General features: G+C 48.4%; 1 protein-coding gene across 1 annotated transcript in view; it reads right to left on the bottom strand.

Moving 5' to 3' along the window:
- Window positions 1-3,250: 3,250 nt before the first annotated feature.
- LOC144260047 (uncharacterized) overlaps window positions 3,251-11,803 on the bottom strand; it is a 317,403-nt gene continuing 308,850 nt past the window's right edge. Inside the window, exon 4 of the mRNA XM_077808549.1 lies at window positions 3,251-10,843. Within this exon, the coding sequence (XP_077664675.1) occupies window positions 9,362-10,843 (1,482 nt within the window). The 3' untranslated portion in view covers window positions 3,251-9,361. The remainder of the gene's footprint in view (window positions 10,844-11,803) is intronic.

Raw genomic sequence — 11,803 nt, 5'->3', positions numbered from 1 at the left:
CATTTCACGATCGCTAATGGTGATCTGCTGGCTAGGAGAGAATGTCCCTGTGTGCAGCTTTCGGAACAGCCCTGTGTTATTAAAGATGCAAGCATCATACACTTCCCCCGGCCAGCTACAGTGATGTTGGTGAAGTCTCCTGATGATCCACCAATATTTGCATAAACCATAGAAAACTAGCCCTTTCTGTTGCTGTACTCTGTGGCAAGGTGGGATGGTGCCAACATAGGGACGTGTGTCATCTATCACCCCACCGTGTTTCAGGAACCCAATTACTGCAAATCCATCCACTATTTCCTGCACATTGCTGAGGGTCACCGTCCTGCATAGCAGAAGATGATTGATGGCCCTGCACACTTGCATGACAACAGCTCCCACTGTGGATTTGCCAACTCCAAAATGATTTCCCACTGACCAGCATTCCGGCATTGGAAGCTGCCTGTGTGTGATCACCATTTACTTTTTCATTGTCAGTACAGTTCTCATGCTGGTGTCATTGTGCTGGAGGGCTGGGGTGAACTTGGCACACACGGCCAGGAACGTGGCCTTTTGAATCCGAAAGTTCTGCAGCCCCTGCTCATCCCAAAACTGCATTACGATGTGATCCCTCCAGTTAGGGCTCAGAAGCATCGCTCCACCAAGGGCAGCTGCTCTGTGCATGCCACCAGCAACCCTGAATTGTTTTTTGCGAAGTACCTCAGGAAACTGTCCTTAAAGATGGCATCACGTCCCCTGTTGCGGACCTTCCTGTGAGTCTGCAAATACAGGAGTATTGTGCATCCTGGAGCTGCAATGTTCATAAGAATAGTGCAGAGTTTTGCATTCTCTGTGCTTCGCTAAGAGGTGGCAGGCACTGAAAAGTGCTGTACAGGCTTGTGGGATTTTTTTTAAATGGTGCAAAAATTATGGACTATGGATTTCATTATGGGATGGAGAAGTTGCATGCTGGAAACCTGATCTCTAGCACCCAGAGCTCTCTGGGCAAGTCATTACTATCCCACAACACTGTGAACATTCCCCCAAAGCCATTATCCTGGAAGGTGGCGTGTGGCATGCTGGGATACCTACCTGTGGTGCACTGCGCTTGACACTGACTCAAGGACCCCTGTGGAGTCCACACAGTGCCAATGCAAGCAGCCACGCAGGCAGACAATGGTGGCTGTAGGCCGATGTAACTTGGACAAACCAGTTTGTAGTGCAGACATGGCCCAGTAAAACCCAGTTTCGTCCCCAAAGATTTCATAATCTAAATAGCCAAGACAAAGTGCAGGAGAAAGGATTTTTTCCCATTTCCACCCTGAATTGCCTCCACTTGCTTTGTGCTTTTCAAACATCAGGTACCAGCTTTGGGAGGCTCAGCCTATGCAATGTTTGAAGGACTCAGGGAAGCTTCATTCAGGTGTAGCGTTGCCTCATCCTAGATCTCGGCTTTTGGTTTAAACTCTAGAATCTTTATTAACTGATGCTGTACTTACAGATTAATCAAGTTAAGGCCAGGCAGGACTATAAAATCATCGAGACCAACCACCTGTATATCCCAGGCCCTTAAATTTCACCCAGTTACCCCTACATTGAGCCCAGTAACTTGTGTTTGACTAAAGCAAACTTCCAGAAATGCCTCCAGTCTTGATTAGAAAACATGAAGAGCTGGAGAATCCACCACTGGCCTTGGGAGTTGGTTCCAATGGTTAATCACCCTTATTTAAAACATTGTGCCTTATTTCCAATTTGAATTTGTCTGGCTTCAGCTTCCAGGCATTGGTTCTTGCCCTGCCCTTCTCTGCTGGATTAAAGAGCCTGTCAGTACTTGGTATTTTCTCCTTGTGAAGGTCCTTAGACACGGAGATCAAGTCACCTCTCAATCTTTTTGGTAAGCTAAACAGATGGAGCTCATGGAGTCTCTCCCTGCAAGGCATTTTCTCCAGCACTCAGATCAGGTTTGTGGCTGTCTCCTGCACCCTCTCCAATTGTTCTACATCTTTTAAAAAATACGGACACCAGAACTGTCCACAGGATTCCAGTTTCAGTCTCACCAGGGCTGTGTACAGAGGCCAAATCACCTCCTCACGCCTCCTGTTTATACATCCAAGGATCACATTAGCCCCTTTTGCCTCCGTCACACTGGGAGCTCATAGCCAATCACCTGTCCACTCTCAGCCCTAGACCCTTTCCAGAGTCACTGCTTCCCAGAAGCCAGTCCCCCAGTCTGGAGGGCGAGCCAGCATTTCTTTTTCCTACAACTATCACTTTATATTTGGCCATCTTAAAACGCATTTTGTTTGACTGGGCCCAGCTTGCCCAGTGATTCTGTATTGCTGTCCTCTCATCATCAGTTGCCATGCCACCACATGGTGTCACCTGCAAATGTTATGAGTGGTGATTTTATATTGACTGCCCGATCACTGCTGAAAATATTGAATAGCAACAACCCTAGTACCAGTTCCTCCAGAACGGCATTAGAAACATCCCCATTCAAAGATTCCTCATTGGCAAGTACTTTTTGAGATCTGTTAACTGGCCAGCTCTTAATCCATCTAATGTGTGCTTCCCTGATACTGTACAGTGCTCGTTTTTAATCGGCATGTGTGGTACTATGTGAAATGCCGCACGAACGGCTATTTTATCTGTTACACTCGCACCTGACAGAGATTTTGACTTTTCCTCCTTAACTTTTTCTTTCCTCTTTATTTAGAAATATAGAGAAGAACAAACGAGCAAAGAAGCAAAAAAGAGCCAAAGATTAAATAAAGTAATCAACAGGCATAAATTATGCATACAGAATAGCCAAATACATGTGAGACATGGATGCCATGATTACCTTATATATATAGACAACCCTTATTTTCTTTTGCATGTTTACCATGTGTTTCATTATTAGTACACACTGAGTAACGAAGCCTAAAACACGAAAAGTACCTGCACCATAGCGGGCTCAGAAATATTACTCGGTATATAAGACAGAGCCAACAGCCGCTCCAGGCCCAGATCTTGCTAGAATTTCCAAGCATCAAGTATGGCTGTATCTTCTTGAGGTCTGTCTGTCTTTGAATGTGCCATATGACTGTAGTACAGTCTAAGGCTGTAGTCATCATACTCCCATGGCCACCCAGTGCTGCGTTATCCAGTTGGAGAGCATGCCATTTTACATCCCATAATACTGTGTCCCTTTCAGATTTTGTTAGGATAATCTCTCTTAATGTTTGAGTGTTTTGCACGCTATACAAAGTTACCAGTCTGTACCTACATAGTCTCTAAAAGAAACAAGCCTTTATTGGTGACATTGATTGACAAAAGGAAAAAATTTAAAATGTTCATCTAAATCATACAGATTGTAGCAGTCTAAGATTTGCAGACCTTTTCTTCTGAGATCATTCTTCAAAGCAAACAGCAAAAAGAATGTATTAAATATACAAATTCTCTTGTAAGGAATATGTTCATTCCTTATAAAACTAGCTGAATTATTTTGTTTAGGAAGACAATTAAGTGCCAATATTTCAGGCCTACTTTACCCCAGAAACCTGAAACTTTGTTAAATTCTATTTCACGCTCTGCGTAACGCTGGGAATAGTAGCTTTGTAGAATCAACAGCACAGCAGACGCATACATGTTTGTGCTCTCCTACTCTAATAGCCCGCACAGAACTAGTTTTTATGCGCTTTGCAAAAAGTTCTAGCACTATAGAAAACCATAGTGGAAATAAAGGACTTTTTTCCCCAATTCAGCTCTAAACCCTGCAGCAAGCTACCACGTGGGAAAGGGTTCCTCTGGCTCAGATGGAAAGTGGACAGCATCACATCAGCTTGTTTGCGGGGTTTCTTCCTCTAATCCCCTTCCGGGCTGAGCAATTAAGATAATAGGACCCTATATCTGACTTTCCCCTTTCTCTCTGATTCTCACAGTGCTACCGTGGAGCCCAAACTCGTACTTGGTCAGACGAAATAACTAGACCCATACTTGGAAAACCTGTGATCACGCCTGGAAAACAAATCCCAAGGATCAGAATGAAAAGTGAAACCCTGTCCCACTGATTCCAACAGAGGCACGCCTTGGCCCTGGCTTTATCCAGCCTCTCTCCCTGTTTCTTTGTAGAGAGACCAACAATACAACGCATGAAAAAAAACCATAATTAAAATCAGAAACCCTTGCAATGTGTCCTCATTGTATTTACATTCAAACATTTCTGTTTACAGCCCCTGCCTCATCTTCTCAGTAGGTTAAAGAAACACATTTCTCCTATCCCCTTTGGCAAGGTTCCACCCTGGGGCCCGATTCCACTCTTCCACACAGCAACTGAATTATGGAGCAGCTTCCCTGACTGCAGTGGAGTTCAGGCCTGATTCAATGCTGTGAAAGTCAGTGGGAGCCCTTAGATTGGCCTCTAATGGACATTGGCCTGACCCTCCCTGTGGAATTTACATGGTTGTAAATGAGACTGGGTTTGGCCCCTTATCATGGAGTCCCTGCAATGGTAAAATAGAAAAACCAGAAATCACTCATCAAACACTGAAGACACTGGAAAGCATCATGACCCCTTTCTGAACCTCAGAAGTCACCCTCAAGCAAACTCACAAAGAGGCCACTTTAGTTTCAGTTTCAAGGACTGGTTGAGCCCATTACGTTAAGGCAACAAATGGCTTTATGTTGTGTTTCCTCCAGGACTAGAAAGAAAGGTGACGCATCAGGAATTGCAGCTATAGAGCTCAGTGTTCCCGTTTTCCTCACACATATGCTCAGAGTCTGCTCCGACTTCTGGCAGTTCACCCTCTTCTGCTGCTTCTTACCATCTTGTTTAACCCATGTTCCATTTACTGTAACCCAGATGGGCTTCTGGATTCTGTACCTGCCATTTCCTCTGAGCCACTTCTCATTTCTTGAGGCATCTCCAGAACCTCTCTGGAAAGATTTAGATACCAAATCTTTACCTTTCAGATTCACAGAACAACTTAAATGGAGAAACCAGGTAGGATCTTAAGTTCTTACATCCTGGGGCTTTCCCGGGGCTTGTCTTCTTTTTAAGATTTATGCTGAAGAGGCTTGAAAACGTGTCCTTCAAAACCCATCATTCAGTTGCCTGAATTTATGGCCTTTTCTCCATATTAGTATATTAATGTCCACTTTCTATATTTGCTGTAACGGCTCTTTGTAAATGGAGCAAATATTCAACTAATTTCCTTCCCTAACCAAAGGATTTCTCAAACCCAGCACTATGATTCTATGTCAGTCCTCTTGAGCTTCCTTTCTCAGCTCTGCACTGATGGAATTGTCTTGTCTGCCCTGCCCTGCCCCCATAGCATCTGGCTGTTCTCCGCTGGTGCCTTAACTGCCCGATAGCCAGGTGGTTAATTGGTGTAGCATGTCTGAGGCTCCTCACAGCACTCATAGGCTGTTCTTTGATGCCTACGTCCAGTCCTTTCAACCTCATTTATCTAGCCCCTGGCATCATCCATCCTTTGGGTCTAACACTCACCAGAGGTGAAATTCTCCTACTAGGCAGAGGGCAGCAGAGAGGCTGACATGGGACATAGGCCTTGTGCTCTATGAATTTCGCCCTCTAGCGTAGGTGGGGATGTAATACCTTGTATTGGATCAGCTTCTCCTGGTGAGAGACAAACTTTCAAGCCGCACAGAGGTCTGGTCTACACTGCAGACCTGAATCGGTATAATCACGTCACTTGGGGTGTGAAAAATCCACACCTAACACACACACACACACACCCCGGTGTAGACAGCACTATGTCAGCAGAGTTTCTCCTGCCGACACAGCTACCACCTCTCGGGGAGGTGGGTTAACTATGCCGATGGGAGAGCATCGGCACAGGAGCAGCTTCACTTACACACTACAGCTGCGCTGACAGTGTTTTAAGTGTAGAGCTGCCCAGAGCTCTTCTTCAGCTCTGGGAACCGTACTGGGAGCATCACAGCTAAACGCCAGGTGGGATGGATTGTTTGGCATGAGTAGTTAGCGCGTATTGCAAGGGACCATGCAAGGTAGAGTGTCCCGTTAGCACCTCTGTGGTCAGAGGACAAAAAGCAGGGGGTTAGTAGGTTACAGATTGCTGTAATAAGCCAGGACTCCCGTGTCTCTGTTCAGCCCATGAGCTTTAGTGTCTAGCAGAGTTAGGGATTTAAGCTCCCAGGCTTGTCTTTTGAAAGCGTTATGCAGGTTTCCTTTGAGGAGGAGGAGGAGAACTCAGTTAGGGCTTATTACAACAATCTGTAATCCATTAACCCCCACTTTTTGTCCTATGCCGTCCTCCCTGCTCCCAGTCTCATCCAACGTGCATGGAAATACACAGCAGGTTCCCAGACTTGTTTTCTGAGTCCAGGATTGCCCTTTCTACCTTATAAATGGTATTTATGTGCACAGAGCCAACCAAATTTTGGCCAGTGACATCTGTACAACCTAATGGCAGTCCATGGGGTAGCATAGTTTTATTTGGCCTTGGCCTTTCCACCATACATTAGTGGCAGTGTCTTTAATAATTTGATTGTACACCCAAGCCAGGGATGGTAGGGGAAGCAGGATGTCCATGTTAGGCAGCACCAGCAGACTCCTGGGTTCAGAAGCAGGGGCTGGATTCAGCCACTGAAGTCAGGAGCACTATGCTGATTTACTGCAGCTGAGAATATGACCCATGGTGTCTTTCTCCACCTGCCTGCTATTCCTACCTCTATCTCTTATTGCAACACAGCTCAGTGCAAATGTATGGAACCAGGCAGCGTGTCAGGTGAATCTGTTCACAGTTCCCATATGCACCCCTGGGGCGTCCGACTCCCCAAGCTACCGAGGAGAAAGATAGACTGGCCGTAGTATTTCCTTTAGAGCAAGACCCAGCCACTCCAAAGAACTGATTCTGCCATCTGTTGCATTACCACTTGTGCTCTGTGACTAGTTCCATTGAGGGGAAGGCAGGATGGTCCTAATTTTTTATTAATTTGTGGCTTTAGTGCCCAGATCCTTTGGTAACTGGCATATTAGGAAAACACATGTAGAAAGTGCCCATAAGAACTGAGAGCAGTGAAGCAAACCTCTCCCGCAGAAATTGCTTAGTGAGGATAATACTCGCCCTGTCTCTAGTGCCGTTCAGCAGTGCATCTCAAAGCCAAATATCAACATTAATCCTCACAACCCTACACGTTCCAGACAGGGAAACTGAGGCATAGAGCGGGTAATGTGACATCTCCATGGTTACATACTGAGCCAGTGTCAGAGGTGAAAGTCCTGGCTTCCAGTCCCTGGAGCTTGTACATGTCATGCCTTGAATCCTCAAGAAGGTCAGGGGACCGTGAGTGACTCATTTTCCCCAGCGAGATCATCTCTGCGTCCTCTCAGAGCGACGCTCAGCATTTAGGGCTGTGATCAAGAGGAACTAGCTCCACTTTGTGGCTGGAGAGCCAGCCCTACTTGCCTTTTACAGAAGGGAAAACGGAGCACAGAGAGGGGCAGTGACTCAAGGCCACACAGGGAATCCGGAGCCGAGCCTGTTAGAACCCTGGAGTCCCCAGCTCCCAGCCCTACCCGCTCCGCAGCACCATCAGCATCACATGAGCACCTGCGCTGCCTTGAGCCATAAACATCCACAGACGCTCTGAACAAAGGCAGCTCCCGAGGTGCATGCAGGACAACTGGGAGACATCAAGGACATCCTGAACGATTCCTGTGCAGCAGTGAAGGAGCTGGGAGAACCAGATCTCCAAGCCCTGGAACCTGCGGGACAGGCGCCGACCATTGGTGTTAAAAACTTCTGGGAGTTATTCACCGGGAAGTGTGACAAGTCAGAGACACTGAGCACCAGCCAGAACACCCGACCCTCTGAACACCACCTCACAGACAAGGAAGCTGCTTCTGGCCCCAGGACACGCCATGCGGAGCTGACACAGAAGAGGCCTGGCTGTGGGGATGAGTGAAAGCCAGCCCCATCCCCAGAGGCTGTATCAGTACAGGGCCCTACAAGATGCTATCGTTTGACCTGTCCCACAAGGATAAGGCCCAGAGTTAGTAACTGCAAAACTCCAGGGGAGCCTGGCACAATATCGGTTGCTGTGGGAATAAACCTGAGAAAGGGGCAGAATGCCTTCTCCTCAGCCGCTGTTGCCCAGTGTCCCCCAGGAACTCGTCCAGCCCAATGTCCGGGGGAAGCAGAGCCCCCTAAAACACAGATGCAGGAATGAAGGAAGCTGGCTGGGGCAGGTCTCAGTCACATAATCACTTAGATGATCTCGCAGCTCTTTTCCATCTATGATTATTATGATCCTTGTAGTCTCGTCCACCTTCTCCAGGGAGTTAGCCTGGACCTCTTGCCAGCAGCTCTTCTGCTGTTTGCCACCTGCCTTTGGTCCCTTGCAAGGTCTCTGCTGTAGAATATAGAGGGACTTATTGCATGAATGTCATGGGCTCCATGCTGCCATTTCAGTGACTTTGGCTTTTCTCCCTTCCCATACATCTGACGGCTGCATGTGCAATGTCTCCCTTGGCCTCGAAGGTGGATCTTCTCACACGCTGCTCTTCCACCACCACCAGAACCAACATTTGTTCTTTCTAGCCTGGGCTTGCTGTCTAGTTCTGCCCTTTCTCCTCCGGAGGGAACTTTTCGTGCACTGAGCACGTCGATGATTCCTGGCCTCTTTTGCGGTTTGCTCATCTGTTACGTTAACTTGGGTTTTCAGTGAACTTTCTCAAACACGCGGCACTCCCAGAACAGGAGTCAACAGGGAGCAACAGACTGGATGATGAGTGGAATGGCTCAGGGTCGATTCTATGGCCTCTGCCATCCTAAGGAGGCTTCTGCAAAGTCCCAATTCACCCCGGTGTATCTCCAGTGAAGTTATACGTGGGATGAATGCAGCCCCAGAGCTCAGGGTTTGTATGTGATGCTAAACAGAGTCAGAAGAGATCATACGGATCTGGGCACTGGGTGGTAAAGGATCTGTATTGTGTAGGTGACTGCACTGACTGATCAGAAATGCAGTTCAATTAAATTAGTGTGTGAGTGAGCAAGCAATGGAGGGGAATCTATGCTCAGTATCCCTAGTCACCCAGCACGCAAGTGGGATTGATTGTGATAAAATCATTGAAACCACCTACTCAATGCGAAGCTGCAGCAAAAAAGCCAGACCAGATGCTATGCTGCATGGATAGAAGAGAAGGAAAACCAAAGGATGTGGTAGCATGTAAGGCTCTTGTGAATCCCCACCTGGGGCACTACAGGACCGGGTACCATCCAGCTTCCTTGGAAGGGTGCAACAGGGGAGGGTTAGGAATTGGGAGTAAATGGAGGAACCTGGGCAGAGCTACATCATGCAAAAGGTAACAATAACCACATGGAATACGTCATCAGCAGGAGCGGGATGCCACATGAGCTCAAGAGACACCTAGATTTACTCCTGGGGAAAGTGGACAGGTCTGCAGAGCAAACTGGAAGCTGGGCTTTAAATCCATGACCAGGGGATAGGGATTTGGGTCGAGATGATCTTTCCCTGCTCTTAAAACTTCCTGAGCCAAATTCACTGGGTGCAACTTCACTGATGTCAGTGATGCGGCAGCAGGGCCGGCACTGGGCCTGTGTGTTAGAACCTGTCTCTCCTGCGTGTGGGCTTTCTGGTGCGTTATTAAATTAGACTTCTGGCAGAAGCTTTTCCCACAGTCCTTGCAGGTAAATGAGATCATTTCTCGGTGGGCTTTCTGAGGGACAGTGGCAAGCATCTTCTGCGGGAAACCGTCCCCACTTTCGCTGGGTAGTATCACTGGCTCTTGGGAATGGGTTTTCTGGTGCACCTTGAGATAGCGCATGGAGGAGAAGCTTTTCCCGCAGTCGGTGCATATACTCAGCAGCACCCTGCTGTGGATCTTCAGGTGGATTTTCAGAGACCCCTCCGCAGTGAAGCTTTTCCCACATTCCGTGCAAGTGAAGGGCCTCTCCCCTGTGTGCATTCGCTGGTGGATCCGCAGGTACTTGGCAGTGAAGCTTTTCCCACAGTCAGAGCAGGTGAACAGGCCCTCCCCTGTGTGCATCCGCTGGTGGATGCGGAGATAGCCCTTCTGGGCGAAGCTCTCCCCACACTCCGCGCAGGTGAATGTGGTCTCCCCCGTGTGGCTTCTCTGGTGCATCTTGAGATATCGCATGGTGGCAAAGCTCTTCCCGCAATCACTGCAGATGAAGGGGGTCCCGTCCGTGTGGATTTTCTGGTGTATCTTCAGATAGCCCTTGGTGGTGAAGCGCTTCCCACACTCGGCACAGGGATACGGGGTCTCCCCCGTGTGCAGCCTCTGGTGTATCTTGAGATAGCCCTTGGTGGTGAAGCTCTTCGCACACTCAGTGCACGTGAAGGGCGTCTCACCCGTGTGGATTCTCTGGTGCGCCTTGAGGGAGCCCTTGGAAATGAAGCTTTTCCCGCACTCCAGACATGTGAACGGCCTCTTCCCCTTGTGCTGTCCCAGGTGTATCTTGAGATAGCCCTTGGAAGTAAAACTCTTCCCGCACTCGGTGCAAGTAAAAGGCCTCTCTCCCGTGTGTTTCCTCTGGTGGACTTTGAGGTCCACCTTGCGAGTGAAGCTCTTCCCACATTCACTGCACAGAAAGGGCCTCTCCCCCGTGTGCTTCCTCTGGTGCATTTTGAGATCCCCCTTTGACGGGAACCTTTTTCCGCATTCAGTGCATGGAAAGGGCTTCTCCCCTGTGTGGAGTCTCAGGTGGATCTTCAGGTATCCCCTCTGGGTAAAGCTTTTCCCACACTCGGTGCATGCGTACGGCCGCTCCCCTGTGTGGATTCTCAGGTGGATCTTCAGGTCCCCTTTCTGAGAGAAGCATTTCCCACACTCACTGCAAGGAAACGGCCTCTCCCTCTTGTGGTTCCTCTGTCGTATTAGGAGATCTGTCTTCTCCACACAGCTTCGTTTGCATTCCTGAAGGGCATCTGGTCTCTCCGTCACCTGGGCTTTCTGCTGAGCCGTGCTGTTTGTGGATAGCCCTTGCGTGTTTCCTACCGAGTTTCTTTGCATTGTCTGGAGTTTGCTCTGACTCAGGCAGTTTTTCACCTTCACTGAACTTTGGGAAACTTTCTCTTTAAGCTTCACTGAAAAGGTCTTCACTGGAAGCAGGTTTTCAGCATCTTCCTCCTGATTCTTCTCCTCCATACTTTCATTCACAATCTCATCATCTACTAGAGAGAAAACAACAGACCAGATGTTATTCCATGTGATGGTAGCAAAAGAAACGTTTCTCGTTTCAACAAAAGTTTCTATTAATTGCAAACCCCCAGGGGCTGTCAAACCTCCATGGGAGAAACACAGTTGGAATCTCAGACTTATTGTTATGTATTATTTGTGTGATGCGGACAGGCTGGATCCCTGCTCGGGCCCACGTCTACCATGTCTCAGCTGGGGACTAAGAGACACACAGCTGGAGTCTGGCTGGGGTTTGTGCCCTGGTTTTGAACAGGCTGCACTGAGGTTGACACTCACGCTCTTGCATCACCGTTGGGAGCATTACAGTCTGTATAGCAGCAGCACCTAGGGATGCAGTCAAGGACCAGGGTCCCATTTTGCCAGGCACTGAGCGAGACATGCAGTGAAGAGACATCAGACCATCCCTGCCCCAGACAGCTCCCGCTCTAGGTTGTATCAAGACACAACAGCTGGGGGAGACAAACAAATGGGGCTATGGGGAGGGAGGTGATGGGATACCAATAAAGCGAGCACATGGGTATACAATGAGCAACAGTCTTAACTCAGCATCTGCCTAGCCACTGTCAGCAGCATGGCTGGATTGGCCTCACTGCAGCCGGGCTCCCTCAGCAGGGGACC

This window comes from Eretmochelys imbricata, chromosome 2 (assembly GCF_965152235.1).
Source record: "Eretmochelys imbricata isolate rEreImb1 chromosome 2, rEreImb1.hap1, whole genome shotgun sequence".
Taxonomy (NCBI): Eukaryota; Metazoa; Chordata; order Testudines; family Cheloniidae; genus Eretmochelys; species Eretmochelys imbricata.
Note: the sequence above shows the minus strand (reverse complement) of the source record. Positions and strands in the feature narration are given on the sequence as shown.